The 22995-nt window shown below is 48.5% G+C and overlaps 1 protein-coding gene across 1 annotated transcript; it reads left to right on the top strand.

Annotated features, from left to right (window-relative positions):
• Nucleotides 1-4413: 4413 nt before the first annotated feature.
• On the top strand, nucleotides 4414-22926 carry NAGPA (N-acetylglucosamine-1-phosphodiester alpha-N-acetylglucosaminidase). The gene is made up of 11 exons (XM_005295272.5): nucleotides 4414-4582; nucleotides 7120-7605; nucleotides 9721-9860; nucleotides 11010-11118; nucleotides 14357-14485; nucleotides 15626-15834; nucleotides 16732-16779; nucleotides 18198-18326; nucleotides 19236-19367; nucleotides 19621-19684; nucleotides 21280-22926. Exons 1-11 carry the CDS (start codon nucleotides 4458-4460, stop codon nucleotides 21521-21523), a joined length of 1815 nt encoding a protein of 604 aa, XP_005295329.2. The 5' UTR covers nucleotides 4414-4457; the 3' UTR covers nucleotides 21524-22926.
• The last annotated feature ends 69 nt before the right edge of the window (nucleotides 22927-22995 follow it).

The raw sequence follows: 22995 nt of genomic DNA, 5'->3' as shown, positions 1-22995 counted from the left end.
TTTTTTTTAAAAAACACCAAGCCTATGTTACCCCCCAAAATCAATTCCATTTTGTTTAGGAAAAAATAAAAATCAAACAGATGCTGGATCAAAAAGGGAACTTTCCACATTTGATGTGGGGATACTCTCTGGTGTAAGCTTTTAGAGCAGTGGCATGTTCTGCATAGTAACATCCTATTAGAGATCATCTCATGAACAGTGCCCCGCCCTGTCCCCTGAGTACAGACCATGTCCCCACCCACTCAAGGTCTCATTTGCTATTGCACAATATCCCCTGGGCAAATACAGCAATTGCTGACATGCAGCTTTCACTGGGATCTCTAGCATAAGCTGTAGGAGAAAGTGACCAGAAGAGCCAGGTTGCCTGTAAAGAAGCACCTGGAACCAAAGAGGTGAAGCCACATCATGTGACTTCGCAGCTGTCAGTGGCCCACCAGTAAGTGGTCCATATAATCACTGGTCCACACCTCAGCTTGAGAAGTGCCTTTTTAGAGTAGCTACAGGATGAGTAAATATCCAGCCCCATATTGTACAGATCACAGGACAGTTCCTGGAATCTAACCATGATAAAACTGCTACACAAAAAGGACTCCTCTGATGTACAGCTAGCTCTTTCCTGACTTAGGGTCCCGTCATGCAACTCCTGTCAAAAATGGATGGGGCTGAAAGAAGCTCATAAATTGGGTCTATTGACCCACAGCAACACCCGTCTAGCCTTAACTTCAGAGAGCTCGGGCAATATTAAAGTCTATGGAAATCTGAGTAAAGCCTCTGGTGCTGGAAAAATGTGGGCATGTGGAATAATATCTTGGATTCTCCTGAGCAGCATATGGCAAAGAAAAGCATTTCTATGTATTTTCTAGGAACTATTAGTTGTTCAACACTTTCATTTAAAGGGGATTCCCAATGACTAGGGTCAGGACCTGAGAGGCATGGAGAGACATATTAGGGGAACAGACTTTTGGGGGAGACTAGGGCATGAAGTATTGTCAACCACAAGGGTTCAAAAAATCATGTGTGTGTGCTGTGGGGATTGCATTCAGGTTTCTGATCCCTTGGTCACACTTGAGTCACATTTTTCAAGCTTATCTCTACAGCCAGAAGGGCTCCACCCTTTTCTCATTTAGAATGGAAGCCCAGCTTCTCCCATAATCACCTGACTCCAGGAGCTGGATGTAACACTTCCTGGTGGTACCCAGGTTCATGAGGCATCTTGGTAGCACCTGCCCGTAGCATGAAGAAGCCTTGTCTGTGCCTGCCAGGGTTCAGCTCTCCAATGCCAGGGCCAGCTCCAGGCACCAGCTTGCCAAGCAGGTGCTTGGGGCGGCCACTCCGGAGAGGGCGGCACGTCCAGCTATTTGGCGGCAATTCGACGGATGGTCCCTCACTCCCGCTCGGAGCGAAGTACCTCCTGCTGAATTGCCGCCGCAGATCACGATCGCAACTTTTTTTTTTTGCGCCGCTTGGGGCGGCAAAAACCCTGGAGCCGGCCCTGCCCAATGCCACTGGCCACAGGCAACACAAGCACTCCCCTCTAGACCAGCGGTTCTCAAACTGTGGGTCGGGACCCCAACGTGGGTCATGATTCCTTTTGAATGGGGTCACCAGAGCTGGCTTAGTCTTGCTGGGGGCCGGGGATGAAGCCTGAGCCCCACTACCCTGGGCCGACACCAATGACTGAGGACTTCAGCCTTGGGCGGCAGGACTCAGGTTGCAGGCCCCCTGCCTGGGGCTAAAGCCCTTGAGCTTCAGCTTTGGCTCCCCTGTCCGGAGCGGTGGGGCTCGGGCTTTGGACCCCCCACTCAGGGAAGTGGGACTTGGATGGGCTCAGGCTTCGATCCCCCGTCCTGGGGTCGTGCAATGAAGTTTGAGAACCCCTGCTCTAGACCTATGAAGGGTCTGCTGTCTCTCTACAGGTAAGCAACAGGCACACTCTAACCCCTGAGCCCTCTGACCATCTCCCTGGAGCATCCAGGCCCTGGTTCACTGGATACTTGCAATATTCACAGATTCACTGCTTCCAGAGGAACAGTACACTCTAGCTTGCCAGTTCCACCTCAGATCACTGTGTCACTTACCTCACAGCACTTAGATATGTTTATAGTAAAATCAAGTATTAGTTTATTTAACAATACTCAGAGATTGAAGAAGTAGTAAGTAGAAGTATTGGAAACAAATGGTTACATAACACATTCTAAAGCCTAGATACTCTTGCGCCTCAAAGTCCTTGCAGGGTTTTACACCCAGGCTTGTCTGTGACCCTCCTTTCATGTGGCAGACATGCTGTCCGTTTGCCTTCTAACCGATGGACCCCATGTGTTTCCTTGCACCCCACGATATACCACAACAATCCTTTGTTTTTATTCATAAGCAGGACACCCCTCCTGCTGCTTGTTAGTTTCTGTAGATTTCACAATCTGTTCTTTTGTCTATGGCTCAGTATGCAAACAGGCATAAAATGCACAAAACACAAAGTACCAGACAGGGAGATGGGTGTCTGTTATTTCCTGCCTGAAAGGAACAGCTCTGAGGTTATCACCTCTTGGTGACCTGCCTTAACCCCAAGGCCTTCAGAATATAATTTTTAGTATAGGTACATAACTCCTTCAATATTATCTGTACATGCCTATCCCAATGGTTATGACGAGCAGTGGGCTACTGGCTCTTGGTAGAGACGTCTCATGCAGGGCCGGCTCCAGGCACTAGCCTGGCAAGCAGATGCTTGGGGCGGCCGCTCTGGAGAGGGGCGGTAGGTCCAGCTATTCAGCGGCAATTCGGCGGACGGTCCCTCACTCCCGCTCGGAACAAAGGACCTTCCGCTGAATTGCCGCCGCAGATCGCGATCGTGATCGCGGCTTTTTTTTTTTTTGGGCTGCTTGGGTAGGGTTACCATACGTCCTCTTTTTCCCGGACATGTCCGGCTTTTCGGCACTCAAACCCCCGTCCGGGGGGAATTGCCAAAAAGCCGAACATGTCCGGGAAAATGGCAGCTCTGCTCCTCCCCGACTCTTCGGCTCTGTTTAAGAGCCAAGCTGCCCGAGCGCTACCAGCTTCGGGCAGCCCCGTGCCTCCAGACCCTGCGCCGCCGGAGCCCGGGAGGGGAAGTGCCCGGCCGGCGGCTGGGATCCGGAGGCAAGGGGGCTGGCCGAAGCCGGTAGCACTCGGGCAGCCTGGTTCTTAAACAGAGCCGAAGAGTCGGGGAGGAGCAGAGCCGCTGCGCCGGGAGGCTCTGCTCCTCTTCGGCTCTGTTTAAGAGCCGGGCTGCCCGAGAGCTACCAGCTTCGGGCAGCCCCCCTGCCTCCAGACCCTGCGCCCCCAGCCGGGCACTTCCCCGCCCGGGCTCCAGCGGCGCAGGGTCTGGAGGCACGGGGGCTGCCGGAAGCCGGTAGCGCTCGGGCAGCCCGGCTCTTAAACAGAGCCGAAGAGGAGCAGAGCCTCCCTGCGCGGTGGCGCTGTGTAACTGACACTGTGTCAGTTACACAGAGCCCAAGAGGAGCAGAGCCTCCAGCGCAGCGGCTCTGCTCCTCTTGGGCTCTGTGTAACTGACACACAGTGCTGAGGAAGTGCCGGCTGGGGGCGCAGGGTCTGGGGGCTGCCCGGCAAACCCTGAAGCCGGTAGCACTGGGGCAGCCCTTTCCCCCTGGCTGGGAGTGGAAGGGAGGAGGGGGCGGAGTTAGGGTGGGGAAGGGGCGGGGTTGGGGCGGGGCTAGTGGTGAGGAAATGGGCGGGGACAGGGCCCGTGGAGGGTCCTCTTTTTTTATTTTTGAGATATGGTAACCCTATGCTTGGGGCAGCCAAAACCCTGGAGCCGGCCCTGGTCTCATGCCACCCTTTGGTGAACTATTATGCAGATATCTGACCTGGGGATGGGGGATCCTGTAAAACCCTATGCACCCCATGCACCTAGTGTCCGCTGCCCTGGTCACTCTAAGTACAGCTAAGTTTGTGAGAGCCGGCAAGGCTCCTGTTGGGTGTGGAACCAATGTGGGGGTCCCGACACAGGGAAAGGTTTGGAGAGGTGAGGGTCACCACAGAAGGAGCAAGTTTGTGGTGGGATCACAAGAGACCAGATTCTGAGGTGGGACGGTCACTTGAAGGGAGTAAGGTTTTTTTGTGGGGGGCAGGTTTTTGTGGAGTATTATAGAGTTTCATGGGTATCTTTTTGGGGGGGTTATGGGAAGTATTCTATTTCTAGGCTAATCTCACGGGGAAGTTTGGGGGGTGTTATGGAGGGTTTCTGGGGGCAGGGTTTGGGGTATGAACAGGCCTCTCGCTTTTAAACGTTGCCCTCTAGGGTCTGCTTGCAGGCTCCTGCCTGCCTGGTCTCTGCGGGCGCTGGCGGCCGCGATACGGCCGGGCTGACACTAGGTGGCGCACAACCCGCAGCTTGTCCCCCCCCCCCTCTCTCTGATCACATGAGGTGACGCACTGTCATGTGATCCTCCTCCCTGCTCAATATGGCGGGCTCCATGCTGGCATCGGAGTGCGCGGGCCGGAGCCAGCAGCGGCCTGTGGCTGTTGTCGCCGCTTCCTTAGCGCTGCTCAGCTGGCTCCGCACAGCGCACGGCGGCAGTGACGGGGGGTGAGTCTCTGGCCTCCCGGCTGGGCAGCTGGCGGCGCCTGTCCGGGCGGCGGATCCGGCCAGCCCGGGTGTCCAGGCTGGGGAGGGGAGCACACCCCGCCCGCTGGTAACCCCGGTCCAGTTTCCCCATTCCCCCCGCCCCCCAAACCACTGAGCCCGGCCAGTTCCCCCCGCCACCCCTTTCTCCGCTAATAAACTCAGCCCAGGTCCCCCTTCCCCCAAAATCATCTACCCCTCCCCCCCCCCCCCGTAGTGCTCTCATGGGGCCAACTTAAAAGCATTTTTCTGTTCCTGACACGTGCTCTCTGTGCACCCGCTCCCGTCTAGTTTGTTCCCCTAAATAGTGCAGCGGGTTCTACCAGCGGCTGGGGTGTCTCGGCCGACCTGCGCCTTTCACACGGTCTAGGGAACGAACTTCGCTGTACTTAGTACTCGTGGAAACTCCTGTCTCCGGCGTGACATGCGCTTAGAGGGGAAATGAACTTTTAGCTGATCTTCCCTTGTCTAAACTGCCCCTGTCCTGACTTTAGTGTAGGAGCAAAAATATAACACATTCCCTGCTTGTGGAGCCACAGCATAAACAAAGCAAGCAAGAGAGACAGAAAAGCCATTGAAGAGAAAGATGCCTGGAATTGAGACTATGACTATTATGGTCTGGAAGCTAAGTACTGTACTTTATTGTTTGTCTACGCTAGGAAAGAGAGAATATGCCAAGAAAGAAACATTTGAGTGTTTTAGCTTTTATAGTCATGCCAGTAGTTGATTACTACCTAGCCTCTTTTCAGAACTGATTTCAACCAAATTATGCCCCATATAAGTTGGTGACAAACCTGGACTAGTGCAACAATTGAACACCTATTACAGCTAGCACAACTATTCTATAAGCATAGACTAGGGTTTTGGGAGTCTGAAGAAACAGTGAGTTCTGTATGTCTCATCGTATAATTCCTTTATATTATGTTTTTTCTAAGGGCATGTCTACACTTAAAATGCTGAATCAGTGCAGCTGCAATCCCATCAGCATAGTGAATCTACCTCCCCGAGAGGCAGTAGCTATGTCAGCGGGAAAAGGTCTCCATAAGTGCTATCTGTACGGGCATAGGACGGTATAACTAAGTCATTTGAGGTGTAGATTTTACACACTGCTGATTATGCCAATAAAGGTCTGTAGTGTAGACCAGACCTAACTTTCTTGGGTATTCAAGACAGGATTTCCTTGTATCAGTTACCTAATATTTCAGTTAATTTCTACTGTACAACTCTCCTTGTAATGTCTTTTTTAATATAATTAGTGACTGATATTCATATGTGGTAACCCCAGAAAAATATAAGGTGTGTTTGTGGCAGATATTATTCCCTTTTATTTCATGCTAAAGGCAACACAAAGTAACAACCTATTTACTAGCCTTGAGTAAAGAATTTGGAATCCAGTTTCAGGGGTTTCCATCTATCAAAGCATGTGGAACACAAGAGACTGTTGTTTTGTTTTGTTTTGTTTTGTTTTGTTTTGTTTTAAAAGGTTACATCACAGCCCCCTTCTGAGTTCAGCAAATCCTTTTAGACAGGCTGCAGATATTTTTGCCACTGTGACATCTAGGTCTGCTCTGATCATTTATATGATGCATAGTTAAAAAGTGCCTGTCCCCTGCCTATGCCAGCACTCCCACTGCTGGTAGTGCAATAGTGACAGCAAAATGGTGCTAGTTTCCTTATCAGATAGGAGCTTAGGGACTTGAGACATGGGTTCCATTCACTGCTCTGCCGTATGCTTTCTGTGTGACCTTGGGCAAGGCACTTAATGTGGTCTGTACTTCAGAAGTTTTACTATCGTAACTATGTTTGTTTAAAAGGAAAAAAATAATCACACCTCTAACCAACATAGTTATGCCAGCAAAGCCCTAGTGTAGATGTGGTATAGCTTAGTTCACTTAGCCGAATTGGAATAAGCTGTACCAATATACCATCATAGTTGCATGGATTGGGGGTGGGGAGAGGACGGGGTTGCCACTTTAACTATGCCAGCAAAGTTAAAAGTGGCAAAAGTTTTAAGTGTAGACAAGGCCTCAGTGTCTCTGGGTACGTCTACATAGCCTGCAGGAGCGAGTGTCCCAGCTCGGGTCGATAGACTTGGGTTTGCCTTGGTGCTTTGAGAATAGTTGTGTAGACAGCGCTTTGAAGTTGTCACTCAGGCTGGAGCTCAGGCTTTGAAGCCCACTCCCTCCTTAGGCTTCAGACTCTGAACTGCAACTTCAGGCTGCTGGCTACAGGCTTATTTTTAGAGCTCCAGCATGAGCCCCGCAAGCCCAAGTCTGTCAACCCGGGCTGGGAGGCTTGCTGCCACAGCCTTTGTAGACGTAGTTCTGTGCCTCGGTTCCATCTGTAAGATGAGGATAGTAGCACTTCGTTGTGAGGCTAAACACATTAAAAAGACTGAGAGGTGCTCAAAGGGCCCTGTAAGTAGCTTAGACAGATGGAAAACAGAACAGCTGGTTGAATGAGAACTAGATTTCATAATCTCACCCATCTCTTCATTTCAGGAGTTCATTAAATGACGACTTGTTATTGCCATATCCTCCTTCCTACCACGGTCCTCGTCACCATCACAGGTACATCAGAGACTGTCAAGCTGTCGTGCATGGCAACGTAACGCATGAAACTTGGCCCAGCAACACTAGCACCGAACTTCCTGTGACTATGACAAGAGGATTCGTGTCTTACTTCCCACCAGAGGGCGAGACACGAAGGGAAGTCTATGGCCACTTTACTTTTGTGAACAACCCCCTGAGAACCTTCTCTGTGTTAGAGCCTGGCGGCTTGGGAGGTTGCAATTCAAGCCTTCAGGCCACTGTGATAGAAACTGCAAGACGTGGCAAGTGCCTAGTGGCCCAAAATGGTGGCTACTTTGACATTGTCACCGGAGAATGCCTCGGGAACATTGTGAGCGATGGAAGGCTGGTGAGAAATGCCAGAGGCGTGCAGAATGCGCAGTTTGGCATCAGGAAGGATGGCACCATGGTGTTTGGGTAAGGATCTGGGTGCTTTTCTGTGCCATTTTCTTCTTCGGAAAGGCTCAGTAATAAACATTAAGGCAGAAAGTGCCCCCCTAGGAATTGGCTTCTGGACCGTCCCCTACTATAACAATGGGGATTTTTAATCCCGTACATTACAGAATGGCCCTTTTGGCCTGATCTCAGACATTACGTCTCCTTATTGAAAGGAAGCACTGGCAGTGTGATCAGAGCAGCTTTGTAGAAAGACCCGGATATTTTTCCAGGGCTGAATACTGCTTATCAAGATCAATACTAGGGCTTCATGTATTCACCTAGCAGCTTCATTTTCCTTTTAATTACTATTTTACATTGTTGGAAGGACAAAAGGAATATTAAAGTTTTGCGGAAATAGTTGTTTTCCTGGAATAATACCATGCAGATAAAGGATCACATTTACAGACTGTTCCAAACAGCCTTCATTTTTGCATGTGCAATTTCTGTACTATGCATTGCATAGGCAACTGATTAGGCATACGCCTGTAGAACCAATTTCTCCTCTGTCTGTAATGGACTGTGTACACAGAAGTTGTGTGACTATCACTTTTACATACAATTAATTGTAGGGAAACAGAGCCCATCTACTAAAAAAAGTGTTGCATGTGTAGGTACTATGAAGGCTTTCCCAATCTTGTACTGGTTCATTTAAACTTGGAACGCCACGTACACTGTGGTCTATTGAAGATTAAGATGTATCTTTTTAATTCAGGGCTTTGTAGTTCAGTTGGACATTTTCCCAAAAGATCTGCTCTAAAAATCATTTTGGAAAGGTTCTCTGGCCTGTAATATACCACAGGTCAGGCTAGACGATCACAATGGATCCTTCTGGCCTTGGAATCTGAATCTATGAATCACTAGCCTTGGAGCCAGTCACTCATAATTTCTACATGTGGCTCCCCTTTCTGAATACCCACAGTTTGTTGATTTCCTCTGTGCTTGTGAGTGCTTGGTGCCTCAGGAAATCAGGCCCTTAACTTGCCAGTGCCTTCGTTTCTCACCAATCAAAAGGGGATAATGCCAACCTTCCAGGAGAGTGGTAAGAATCAGTGTTTGTAAATATCAGGATATTAAACGTACAAATTAGACATTCCTTCTTCAGAAATATGTTGAATGTTGCGGATTTTCAAGTACATGGTGCATTATATCCAGCACAGATAGTAAAAGGTAGTAAAATATTCTTCCAAAATAAACTTAAGAAGCTTTCTGTATTCCCTGGGCCAAATGGGATACATTTGACATGAATTGTGAAGGGTTTTCTCACAATGCCATGAGAGCCATTCCAATGCTAAATACGCTCACCACTAATCACGCTCATATTCGTGATGCTTTGTTTTTTCAATGAATGTTTGTGTGAATAAGAACTTGTGGATGGCCACACCCACTAGCTGGCCTGGAGGTTCTAGCCGTGAATGCCTTTTGCAGCATTTGCTCTGCTTCCAAGAATGTTGGTTTGGGTTTTTGTTTTTTTTATGAAGGCTCCTTCCCATAATGCAAAGCAGGGTCTGTCCACACAGCCTCAGGAGTCTTGGGACTGATTCCATGCCTTGCAAAACCCATCTGACCCAGGCCCATGTGGATTCTCAACTCATTTTCACTGCCAGGTTAAACTTAGCCCACTTAGGCTCTTTTAAACCTGGAGCTGCTGTTGTACAAGGTTTGACGCATTGCTAATGGAGACAGAGCCCGAGGCTCTGCCTGTGCTTGAAAATTGACATGTTACTGCCTGCGGGGATGGTTCTGTTTAGAGTAAGGTGTTTTGCCATAATCTCCCTACCACTGCTCCCCTGATTCAGCTCTCCTGGCGGTACCAATGGCAGGAGCTCTAGCACACACAAGGGACTGGTGGTCACCTGGGTATTACCCAGCGTGTTGTATAGATTTGCTGCCAGCCAGGTTCAGTCCATTGCTTCTGAAACAGTGCAGAACATGGCTTGATCTACACATATGGTCACATTTTTTTCCAGAACTGGTTGAGCTGCCTGTTGTCAGCAGTAAATGGATTTCCTAATGTAGACAAGGCAATAGTCTGGCATCACTAAAGGTTTTTGGGCACCTTGATGAGCCACCTCACTCCTCTGGTCTCTCTCCCAGTTACCTGTCGGAGGAGGATGTTTTGGATCAAGTCAACCCATTTGTGCAGCTGGTAAGTGGCGTAGTCTGGCTGCTGAGAGATGGAGAAGTTTATATCGGTCAGAGTAAGACAGCGGAGTGTGACAAAACTCAAACCACAGGTAAAGATCCTAAGCTACTGCCTCCAATCTGCTGATGAGCAGCCTTGTGAGGAGGTTGTAAATGGGCATCCTGGTTTCATAGCTATAGATTTTGTCTGCACTGGTACAGGCCACCCTCATTGTCGGCCATGGGTGCATGTGCAAACAGTTGTGCATTTGCAAGTGTAGACAGAGTTAAACTGTTTCCCATACTGCTTGGGGAGGATCGGATGACGGGTATAGCATGTGCTAGATTGTAATGGAACCAGAATCATTAACATTTCTCCCTGTTGCTACTGCGAGCACAGCTGGTGACAGCAGTGGGCTATCTGCTGCCATTTTAAACACCAACCCACCTAACCGTGCTCAGAATAGGTCTAGACAGCGTAATGGTTAAAGTGCCAGTGGTTGCTGGTGCCGGGGCTGCATGAGCATTGCCACCAGTGCTGCGGGTGGGGGAGCTGAAAATAAGCCTCATTCGGATAAGGAGAGTGTCTTATTTTGTCTGGGTTGTGAGGCAAAGCACCCCAGCGCCCATGCCAATCTAGTAATATGTGGGAGTGGAAGGGTTAACAGGTCACGCCCATAAGCTGATGTTCAGCCAGTATCTTGACACTGTCTTTTCCTATCCCCCACCTCAGTAGCTGCTGTAACAAGATACAACAGTTGGAGCTCTCCCCTGGAAGTTTGAGAAAGTGGGGAGCAGGCACCTGGACTGTGAACTCTGGAGTAGAGACTGTGTCTTCCAGATCCACATCCGTTGGGCCCAGATCTTGATTAGAGGCTTTGGGTGCTAGAAATAATAATATCCAGTTAGTCCTTGGCCTGAGGGTGCCAGCAAGGGGCCCTATTTTAGTGTGAATTCTTCTCCATGGAAAACTAGATTGAAGCCAGAAACTCATTTCACAAGAGCAGTCACTATCAACCTGGGCTGTAGCTGAACCCGTGACCTAGAGGTGAAGGGCTCCATATTCCATTCCCAATCTCCCCAAGCCAGCCAGTCTCTTGTAACAAGAGTGGTTATGGAAATTCTTATCCCTAATTCCTATGTGAGGTTAGATGGGGAAGGTTGGAGTTAAGTTAGTAACTAATGCTCAGTCTTCTCCAGCTAGAGGAGTCTGTAAAGTCAGCTCTTTCACCTGCCTGTGAATTATCCTTTTTCCTATGCAGGGTCCTTTGACAAGTTCATCAATGTGATATCTGCCAGGACGGCAGTGGGACATGACAGGCTCGGGCGACTGATCTTGGTTCATATGGATGGACAGACAGATGTGAGGGGGTAAGGCTGAGGACTCGTTCTTTAGTAAACTCATGGGCAGGCAAAGTATCAAAGGGATTGATCTGGCATCACTGCCAGTACTGAGAACAGCATCAGCTCCCATGTTCAGTAAAGCCAGGTGTAAGTTTAAGGCACCATATAAAAGTTTGTGGTGATAAAGAGGCAGAGTCAGGCACTCTGAGTTAATGAGAGAACAACCCTGCAGGGCTCCATGACTGCTAGCAGGGCCCTGTCTAACCAGTTGGGCTCCTGATACCCCACTCTCCCTTCTAAATCCACTACTGCAGACAGAAGAACTGACGCTTGATCTTTCTGCTAAAATGATCTCAAGTGAAATTACGTGTTGGCGCTGATGTTGCCATCACTAGGCTTCAGAGTGTAGATTTCATTGTGATGAATAAGGATAATTTTCTCCTTTCTCAGCAGTGGTGAGCGAGATACTGCTGTCATTGACATTCATGATAGCTTTGCTGCTCATTTCAATGGGAACAGGTTAGACCTATTGTTTTCACTTGTCCGCAGAGCTATCCAGACAGTGCTGCATTTGCATGATTCCCCCACACCTCAATTAAAAGGATTAGAAGTGTAACTTTTTAAAATGGAAGCATACTCTGTCCTGGAAGCTGGATGTATGATGCGTGTCCTAGTCTATAACTTCCTTCTCCCTCCTGCGCTCTTGAATAAAACCCGAGAGAATTTAAAGATATTGGACCCCAATCAGCCACGGTGTAACTCTCTGGCTTAAAGAGAACTACACTGGGCTAAATTAGGCCCACGCTTTATATTTTGGAATAATAAACGGATGCTGCCAACTTGAAATGGAGTCAGTTTAAGACTAAAGTGCTTAATCTGAAAAAGATTTGGGGGTCGTGGTGGATAATCAGCTGAACATGAACTCCCAATGTGGCTCTGTGGCCAAAAGAGCTAATGGAATCCTGCAATGTATAAACAAGGGACTCTTGAGTAGGAGTAGAGAGGTTATTTTACCTCTGTATTTGGCACTGGTGCAACTGCTGCTGGAATACTGCGTCCAGTTCTGGTGCCCACAATTCAAGAAGGATGTCGACAAATTAGAGAGGGTTCAGAGAAGAGCCGCGAGAATGATTAAAGGATTAGAAAACCTGCCTTACAGTGACAGACACAAAGAGCTCAATCTATTGAGTTTAACAAAGAGAGGGTTAAGGGATGACTTGATCACAGTCTATAAGTATCTACATAGGGAACAAATATTTAGTAATGGGCTCTTCAGTGTAGCTCAGAAAGGTAGAACACAATCCAATGGCTGGAATTTGAAGCTAGACAAATTGAGACTGGAAATAAAGGCATAATTTTTTTAACTGAGAGAGTAATTAACCATTGGAACAATTTACCAGGTTGTGGTGGATTCTCCATCACTGACTGGTTTTAAATCAAGATTGGATGTTGTTCTAAGAGAGAGAGGCTCTAGGAATTATTGTGGGGAAGTTCTCTGGCCTGTGATATACAGGAGATCAGACTAGATCAGAGGTTCTCAAACTGGGGGGCATGGAATGTATTCTGGGGGGTAAAACGTGAGAAGCTTTGGGAGAGCGGGGGAGGTAGACACTTACTGCACACACTTTACCCACAGCAATGAATAACTAGCAAAGCTGATTCCTCCAGACATATCAGACCCTCAGATGGTGCTGTGCATTTGACACTAGATGGCGCTGTGCATTTTGACTGATTTCTGTTAAGCTTGCATAGCATTATACAAAGTCATTGCCGTCTGTTTGCTACAACCCGGTGTGCACATTTAATTGTAAGCATGGACCACAATCACAGTTTTGCTTTTGCTCTTTTTACATTGGACCGTTTGTGCATTCGTGCACCAGGAAAACAAACAAACAACTCAAGTGAAAAACAAAGAAGCCAAAACTGATTCAAGGGAAGCACCGCCACCGCATTGATTGGTATATGTACTTGTGTGGAGGGCACATATACGACTTCAGACACGAAGGGGGCGCGATCAAATACGTTTGAGAACCACTAGACTAGATGATCCTCCTGGCCCTGGACCCTGAATTTCAGGCCCTGCACCTGCTGCCAGCTTTCCCTGCCAGTGTTTGAGAGTTTACAGTCACCTTTTCCTATAGTGAACTGTGTCTTTTCCCTGTGAGGGACCCATCCAAGCAGCAGAGGAAATGGCCAAATAGACAGGAGGAAACAATGAATTTGACTCTTCCCACAGTGCTGTCACGTTCATGAAGTAGAACTGGAGGGGGAAACATTTCTCAGCTCTTTCAGGGATAGTCCTCTTAGATTTACCACTAGGAGGGATAACATCTTTCAGACAGAGGCATGATTTATGTGGACTCCGTCCCTTTTCAGGTTCTTCTGATAGGCAGCATGGAAGCTGGTGGTTCTGTCTGAGCACTCGTCTGCACCAGTAGAGCTGTATCAAATGAGAACCACAAGCATCACCCTAGTGTGTACAATTGACACGCACTGGGGATCTGAGCTCAGTTTTGAACTCTTTCCATTGGTGGAGTGCTCCCAGGCTGGGGTTTTCCACTGTCATAGCTACCGTAGTGCAAAAATCCAAGGGTAGCCATTTCACTCCTATGTTTCCAGGGCCACAGCTGTGAGTAGGCTTGGCAAGATTCAATTTTTTTGGTAAGTGTCAGTAAACATCGATTCCACCATAGACACAACCTGACAAAAATATTTCTATTGACAATCAAAGTTTCCAGATAGGCAAAGTAGGAAAATGTTGCTTGAGACGTTATTAGAGTTGGATTTAAGGACCTTGACTCTATATATTTTGACATGTGATGTTGACAGTTTGTGTTTTAATGGTTATAAAGCTTTAACTTTTTGAAGCCTAACATCTACTGTCATTAAATCATTGTTGCCTGACCCTTCTCCCCCATAGTTTCCCACAACTGTGAAAATAGATTAAAAAAAAAATTAAAAATGCTTAAGAATAAACATAGATATTGTCCATCCAAATTATATTTAAAAAATAAAATTCTGTCAAGCCTAAATATCAGTTATATCCACTGGCCACCAGCAGAAATGTTTGCTTTGTCTATAAGAAGACTATCCTAAATCTAAACAGGTTTTAGACCCGATGAGAAGCTTCAGGAAGTGGTGCCGAATAAACCCAGTTCAAAAATTCAGAGTCCCTCCAGATTATCAGGGAGGCTGCTACTTTGCCCCAGAGATGACTCTTGCATCTCTTGGTGTTAAACTGCACTAACTGGTTTTTGTTTTGCAGCCTCAATCTCTGGGAAATGGCCAACTTCCTAAAGCAGCAGGGTGTCGTGAATGCTATCAATCTGGATGGTGGAGGGTCAGCCACTCTGGTTTTAAATGGAACCCTTGCGAGTTACCCGTCAGATCACTGGTAGGCGCTGGATGGTGAAAACCATGGGGACACCTCAGCTTCCTAGTTCGTTGCCTGAGGAGCTCTCCTCTACATAGACAAGATCTCTGTGGGAACCACTCCAGAGTCACAGGGCTAAACTCAGGCCTGGCGAGAGTGGGTTGGACTCCCACTGACTTTCCTGTGAAATGCACCTGCTTCTTCCGGGAACGAACCTGGTCCTTCATGCTGGTCTGTGTGTATGGAAGGATGGGGGGACTGTATTGCTCTCTGACCTGCCTGGAACGTCACAGAAATAACTTGATGTCTTGGTGCAAAGTACCAGTCCAGACATCAGGCATGAGATAGCTAGACTAGTAAGAGTTATGAATCCCAGCAGGTTCCACCCCCTTCCTCTCTTTCCGAGGCAGAAGAGTTGAGTAGCAAGCAAGAGGCAATATTCTTCAGAGACCTTATCTGCTCTGCCATGCTATAAAGGGTCCCATTAGTCCTTGGAAGAGTAGGTGGTGGGCCTAGACTAAAGTTCTCCATCTCCTTTTGCACAATGTGCTATGTGCCAGTTGGCTACCTAGCAGCTGTCATCCACCCCAGAGGTGGCTGTATTTTGGTGGTGGCTGTCTGTTTGGGAAATGCCTTGGCTTTTTCAGGCAGAAGTGTGCTGTGTAACTGTGATAATTATTGTTTTAAATTAGCATATTCGAGGTCTGTACTTCTCACCTTGTACCTAAGAGGGAATAATCAGCATTTGAAGCGTTAGGAGTTTGCACAGGAAAAGCGTGTGACAGTGTTTCTTTGAGTGAGTGACTAATGGGATTTGGAGTGATTACCTAATTTTCCAAAGTGCTCTGGTATTACACAACCCTCACCATCATCAGGCTGCTAGCAGAGCTATCAAATGGGGCTGTGACTGAAATGGGGATCAAATATGAAGTGGCTGGCAGCTGATCGACAGCTCCATGCACCTTACTAATGTGCCAGCTGATCCAAGAACCAGCAGAGTCCTGGGTGTGTTTCCCTCTTGGAGGACTCAGTGATCCTGGCTTTCGTTTTTTGCCAGTATCTGCACAGCTCACCCCTCCTCCACTCATGCCATAGGGCTATAGGAGCAGGGAAGCTTTCACACCCCAGCCTTTGCTCATGAGAACTGCCTTTTGTCCTCAGCAAGTCCGACGCCATGTGGCGCTGCCCTCGGAGCGTCTCGACAGTCATGTGTATCCACGAGCCTGCTTGCGAGCCTCCAGACTGCAGCGGGCACGGGAGCTGCATGCTGGGAGAGTGCCAGTGCACTGGGGACTTCTGGAGAGGACCAGATTGCAGCGTCCTGGACTGCGGGCCTTCCAACTGCAGCCAGCATGGCATCTGCACTGAGTGTAAGCCACCCCTCTTTACAAAGTGAGCCCATTGCATCGGGGGGTGGGTGTGTTACTAGTGTCACACGCTAGTGTGTCATTATTACCAGCTAGGGGGGCAGTGGGTGGGGAGGGAGGTGCAGCTATTGTGGGTGTTGAGTCTGTAGAGATTGGCCAATTAATGGTGCTAACATTCATAGGTCATATCTGCCACCTTATCGGAGTAGGGGAACCCCTCCCGCCTAGCACCACACAGTAACAAGGCTGAGCTCCTAGCTGTCCGAGAGAGGTTCTGAACCACTGAAGAGAGAGCCTCTTGTGAACATCTCCCCGCCCAGGGCCCCTCCACATCCTTGTATCCCTGAAGGAACTGCAGAGCTTGTTACATGACAAAACAACAGGGCAGTCACCTCCCTGGACCACTCCTGCCTTGCTGAAATACCACACTGGAGCCTTTCTAGTTAAGGGTCACCAATGACTTTCATTCTAATCATCCTGGGATTTATCCCACAAGCTCCCAGCACAAGCATCAGAAATCCCCACAGAAAAAGTACCTTTTGACTGACTGCAGCCCTCTCAAGAACATGGCTTGCTCCCCGGTCACTCATGCTCTGCATACAGAAAATGCCTCCAGTATCAGGCACCTGTGCTCTGCTGAGAACTGAAGTCTTCTTCTCTAGAGAAGAGAAGAGAACTGCTCTGACTCCAGGCTCTGCTGAAAGCCAAGCCTTTTCTAGCAGCAGCTGCAAATGAGCCCAGCTGGTCCACTCCCTGACTCTCCTGGAGGGGAGTGTGTGTTAACCCTTGTCTTGATTTCCAGGGGCATGTTCTAAGTGGGGGCATTGGTGTCTCAAGCAGCCCGTAGTCTCTCTGCTGATCTCAGCTGCAGTGCCTGATTTGTGTTTCCTTCTTGTGCAGCTGGATGCCTCTGTGATGCTGGCTGGATAGGCAGCAACTGCAGCGAAGGTAACTCCAATTTGTATCGCAATCTTTTTTATGACTATGGAGGGGACTGCGCTGTTATAGGGCGCTGTCTGCCTGATGCCTGCAGCAGTGGGGAAATGTGATTCTGTTGACTCTATTTAACATCCACATTGTTCTGTAAGATCGTCGTAAGGGTGAGCTGCAAAAGAAAGACAACAGGGTGTGTTGTCCTTTTTCTGTTGCGCCTTTAGGGTACATAGTGGTCTGCGATGGGCTTGCTGCATTTTTTCCCCTGTTAGACACAGCCAGGATTTCCAAGCTGTGGTTCCTGGTCAGCTGGGTCTGAGAGCTGCAGATTGTAAGCTTCCTGTCTTTGTGTCTGCAGGATGGGAAGTGTGAATTCAGCCTCTAAACCAGGATAAATTCTCCGCAAGTGTTGTAGTTAAATAAGTTTTAAGTCGTGTGAATAAATTACTTCCTCTCTGAGGTTTCACCTCCTTAATAACAGTGATGTCACCATCCTCCTGGCTCTCCAGCCCTCCTGAGAGTTCCCTGGGGTCCAGCATTAGAACAGCAATGGGGAAGGGAGCATGTGTGAGAGCTGATGGGTCTGGGATGGACACATGATCAGCAGTGTGTGTGTGTGTGTGTGGGGGGGGGGGAGTTGTTTTTAAAAAGCCTTTTATTAAACAGCCCAACCCAGCATAATCACCCAGCTAGCAGCATCTCAGTGGCCTCGCCGGGAGCAACACCCCCCTCATAGGCATTGGAGCCGAAGGTGCTCAAATCATCAATGGGAGCTGAGGAGATCTGTGACTTTAGCAGGCACCAGTTAACTCTCTCCATGCAGCAAGTGCCTTCTAGAGCCCTTGGGAAGTCTTTGCCCCTGTCCGGGCCTGGGGATAGTCCCGGAGCTGCAGGGCTCCTCAGCTTTCCTGAAGGCCCCTCCCATGTCCATGAGGTTCTCAGCTGTTATCCTCTGACAGAGCCAGCCCGTGGTGAGCACCAGCTGGGGATTCCTCACTGGGATCGGTTGCCCATTAAAGGGGAGGAGGGAAACAGCTACAGCAAGGTAGGAGTCCTGTCCAACCTCTTCACCTGCTCTGGTGGCACTCCCTTCTCTGGACACTTAATCAGAGGCATAAAGAGCAGAGTCATGCCCCCTTTTACCCTTAACGTGAGCCCCCTGCAAACAGATCTCTTCCTTCTCCTGGCATGCCCTGCTCCCAGCTGAGGCAGGTTCGCTCCACTCTGGCACAAGGCACGTGCCTGGTTTTAATGCACTTTGCCGGTTGCTTAGCCGATTGACTTGTAGGAGGGGCTGTGGTGACCTATCCCGGTGTAATGAACACTCAGTGAAGAGTGGGGGGGAAGGGGTGCCGGCGTGTTGATACAGAGAATTCCAGCTGCTCTCGGCATGGCCAGTAAGAGAGCCCTGATGAGTTTGTGCTTGCCTGCAGCGTGTGCTAGCGGCTCCTATGGGGATGGCTGCACCCAGAAATGCCTCTGTCAGAACGGTGGAGCATGTGACCCTGTGCATGGATCCTGCACCTGCCCAGCTGGTTACCAAGGAGCCATCTGTCAGCAAGGTGACATCTCTTCCAAGTAGTGGTTTGTGCATATGAAGGCTTTGAATGTCCTGTATGGAGCAACCCTGTGTTCAGACTAAGGAAGACATGAGCTCTGCCCCACAGGACTCAGTCAAGCCCAGGCATAGACTCTCCATGTGGGTCATGTTAATGCAGAAAGGTCAGGCTTACAGCTGTGCTAGGGGGCTGCCTTTTACCTACAAAACGCTGTTTAAAAATGTGACCCTTTCTTTTGTAACTGGAAGTGACAGGCTCTTTCCCTGTGTGCTTTCAAAACCAGCTGAACTCCCACCTAATTCACAGCTGGCCTGACAAATGGGCCAAGTTTCAGCCAGAAAGCTGTAAATCTGACAAAGCCAAAGGCAGCTGACCATGACCTCTTAATTCTGGGTGTCATGCCACACTTTGCCTCTAGCATGTACCTAGTGTGAGTCAATGAGTGTTGAAAGTCTGACATTTGCACTCTCCCTTTAATGGCTGATTTGCCTCTAGCTCTTATTTTTTAGCTTGTGTAACCGCACCTGCTCTTATTAAAACATCTAATGCTGGTGTGAATCTTACTTTCTGCCTCAAGATCCTGCTGCAGGGAGTTGCACAGATTAATTACACTGTGCTCTTTTAATTTTTGTCACCTTTTTCTCATAAAACGCTTGTCCTTCCAAACTAAATCGTGGCCTCTAAATCATTCCCTAGGTGCGCAGATGCTATGGGGAGGGAGACTAGACAAGTTTGCGAAAATACCCTGGGGAAATAAAGCTTGTTCAGAAACATTTAAACAATTACTGTACGTGCAACGGCTTTAGTGGGACATGCATGGCTGAGGTAATGTGCCTTGTGCTGATGTGGAAATCTCAGCCTGCAGGGAGTATACCCTGCCTTCTTTGTAATCAATTGACCTTAATTCCTCAGAGTGCCCCATAGGCTGGTATGGGCCAAACTGCCAGCAGCTCTGTGACTGCGAGCATGGCTGTCCTTGTGACCAGGAGACGGGCAGCTGTAATATCACCTACGAGGATAGCCTGCAGGACAAGTTATCCAGAGGTATGTCCTGTGCTGCTGCTTTGCTTGGTTCTCTTTGGCTAAACGACGCAGCAGCTTTACCATGTGACACTGATGTGACCATAGAGACCGAAGCTTGTCTCACTTGTCATTAGCTTCGTGGAGCTATGAGCCAAGCTGCCGCCACCTTGGCTAGCTAATGCTTTCCCCGCGCTTCGGTTGGGCTCGTTCGGTGTGAGGTAGTTCCACCCCGCCCGTGCCTGTTTCCTTCACCTATTGTCATCTTGTCTTCCAGCTGGCCACTGTCTGGCTTTCCTCATGGTTCAGGCAGGGAGTGACGAGAAACCCCTTCTCACACAGTAAGTGTGCAGTGTTTTGTTATATATGAACAAATGGTAGAGCAGCACCTGCCTGCCGCCAGTTGGCCTTTTGTGGGGAGGATGGCCATGGAGTATGAAAAGTTCATTGTGTATAGTACATGTGCTTGCCCTGGAAGCTCTGTACTCAGCTCATTAGGCTTCTGGTTGAGCACAACATTCTCAGAAGGGAGCTGCCCCTAGGCTGCGGAGTGTGTCTAAGTTGGCTTTGAAAGCCAGCCTCAAGTTGTGGGGCTACAAGCAAGAGCTAGGGCCCTGCTGCTCTGGCACAAGACTAAAAGGGAAGGTAAGGGCAACCAATGCTCAAGAGCTGTCATGGGAAGGCCAGGGTGTGCCCTATCCTCCCTCCTCTCACATGCTGTTCAGCCACCAGCTAGCCTGTAAATAATACTCAGGGAGGCCCCTGGCTTTGGGGAGGGAGATGAATCATGATCCATCCTCACTTCAGCTAAGCTCTTGGGGGTAGATTGTTAATGGCCTCTGTAATTGTAAGACAAGAGCTTTGTTCCCCTCTGGCCTAGCTGCAGCAGGGTTTGCACCATGGGGAATTGGTGGAGAAAGGGGTCTCACATATGTTGTTGCAATATGCTGCAGCATTTAGTGCAATATTGCATTGCAAGTCCTCCAGCCCCACTAGCTCTGAACTGCAAATAACTCGTGTAGGAAAGCAGAGCCCCATGCACACAGCATCAAAAGGAACCAAACAGCCCCTGTAAACAGTGGATTAAACGCCCTTAGCCTAGTTTTTGCCCTTTGTTGTACTTGATTTCCAGTTTCTGGGCAAGTTAATTTTGATTATAGAATTGCAGGCCATCCAGGTGCAGCAGCATCGCATGGTGTTTGTATTACTGATGAGGAGAGACTAGACCAGCTGCACTGCTAATGATGGGCCTCCACATTTAAAGCCATTCACTTACTTTTAGTGTAGGGAGCCACAACTAATCCTACGTTCTGGTTCCTGTTCGTGAAATGAGAGAACGGCTTCAAGTACACTCTATTCTGCTTTTGTTATGAATAAGGTTAAGATTATGTCACAGGTATTTTTAGTAAAATACACAATAAATCACAGAAGCACAGGGCTGGCTGCCCGAGCCCCATCCCCTTAGGGGCTGAAGTCACTCACAGAGGTCACCTAAAATCACAGAATCCATGACCTCCCTAATCTCTGGGACCAACTCATAGCCTTAGTTATGAAACAAATTGAGCACTCCTATACTTGCTGGAAACAGTGGGGTCCAGTAGCCATTCATTCATCTTTCATCTGTGCCCCAATCATTTTATACAGAGGAACACGCTGTTCACTAAGCCCAGCCTTTCTGTCTGCCACTGTCAGATCTATTGGTGGAAGAGAGAGACCAAAGGTCAGTATTAAAGGAAGAGGCAAAAAATCATAGAAGCAACCACTTTGAGAGGCTAAAAGCACCCACTTAAGCCACTGTGAGAAGCAAGACCTTAGACTGCAGCAGTGGTGCAGCCAGCCAGGAGCCACATACCTGAAAGCTGCTGCATAGTTACAGATGTACTAAAACATGTACTGCTGCATTTCTGAGACTGGGTTATTCGTTCCTCTCTCACAGGAGAACCTGGATCTGCTTCACCTCAGTCTTGGGGCTGCTGCTTTTGATCAGTGTGGTAGGAAACCTGAGGCTAGTTCTCAGGAGCCGGGCAGCAGAGCGCTGTGAAAGTGGTGACTACATGTACCATCCACTGAAAGAAATGAATGGAGAAGCCAGTCATACATGCCCTTCTGCAACTTTGGAGCAGTACCAGGCAGAAGACACTCGAGATCAAAGCCAGCCAGAGACTGAAGCACTCATTTAACTTCACAGGTGAGGAAAGACTTGAGATATTCTCCCCAGCTGTGGTACTGGCTTTCAGCACAGAGGACCTACCAAGGGCTGCTTCGTCCTGGAATGAGAAGCTAGTAACTTGTGCAGAACAGCAGCAAGAAGGGGCACAAGGTGGTATTCACAAAACATGTGAATATGGGCTCAACCCAGCAGCTGCCTCTCTTCTTGCCACTTCTCAAGCAGAAATCTCAGTTCCTTTCATGGGCCTGGTGCTCAGGAGAGAGAGGGGACCTGAGAAGCCCTGTGCAACTGCTGCTCTACCATGGAGAACAGGGGCCTGTAATAACTATGGGGATTAGTCAGTATTCACTGCATTAGTTGTGCGTGGATAAGGAATTCCCTGCCCAGCAAACGGAGCCTGATTAATTAAAGACAATGAGAAGAAAACTTAAGAAAAGTCAGTGGAAGTGCAACATGCACTAGCCTACGGCTTTTCTCGCTTTGGGCCAGTTCTCACACCATGGCACGTTCCATGGTTGAGCGGTGTGGCTAGAACATGGTCACATCTGGCTTGTTTCACTCAAGCAGTGTTTCTTGCAATTTGGGCTGGAAGGCGTTTCTTTCACCAAGGGTAGAACTTGTCTGCCACAAGCTGGCTGTTTTGGATGACTGGTTGGCTGCCGCAGCGAGGGATGAATTACATTTTTGATAGGGTCATAAACTGTGTCAGTCCCCAAAAGTCTCACTCCTCTTCACTGTTGCTAGAGCTGACACACTGCTTTGGGGATTTTAAGTGATTCTGCCCCCCTTTTTAGTAAAAGTGAGTTTAACCTGGGCTCACTCTCTGGACCTGGTCCTGTGCTGTCCCTGGGGCAGTGAAGAACAACTCACCTGGAAGGAAAAGCCTCAAGGCAACAGCGCGCACAGGCTACAGAGAGGTGGAACACTTGAGTTAAGTCATATGCTAATTGTGCCAGGATCTAACTTCTTTATTCCCAACCATGTTCCAACATGGTAGGTGCTGAAGGCTCCAATCACTGCTGTAAAAATTGCATTTGCCCTCTGAGTGCAGAAAGTTGCTTAATAGAGAGGACTGAGGTTCAGTAGATTTTAAAGTTGTCAAAGCTAGTAAACATATCAGGTGGAGGTTGATGATTTTACTAGGCCAATGAGTCTAAAAGGGCTTTTAGAAACATGTTCATTTGCTTCCTCTTCTTGAGGCAAGTAACTAGTCTCCAATGTGCCACTGGCTGCTGCAAGGTGGGCTTAAAGCACCTTGAATATGCACTTTGATCATTTTTACTGTGACTCTCCACATAAGCAGAGCTCGTGGAGTTTTTGTGCCATATTTGAAGTGTCAGATCAGTCTGTACATTTAAGAATTGATTTTGCTATTGGTGACTTACCACTTGAATAAACTCAATTAGTAAGTGACTGTTTGAACTCTTAATAAACCAGTATTCGCACTGAGGGAAAATGGTCTATCACAGCCAGGTTTTTAAC

This window comes from Chrysemys picta, chromosome 10 (genome assembly GCF_011386835.1).
Source record: "Chrysemys picta bellii isolate R12L10 chromosome 10, ASM1138683v2, whole genome shotgun sequence".
NCBI lineage: Eukaryota > Metazoa > Chordata > Testudines > Emydidae > Chrysemys > Chrysemys picta.
Note: the sequence above shows the minus strand (reverse complement) of the source record. Positions and strands in the feature narration are given on the sequence as shown.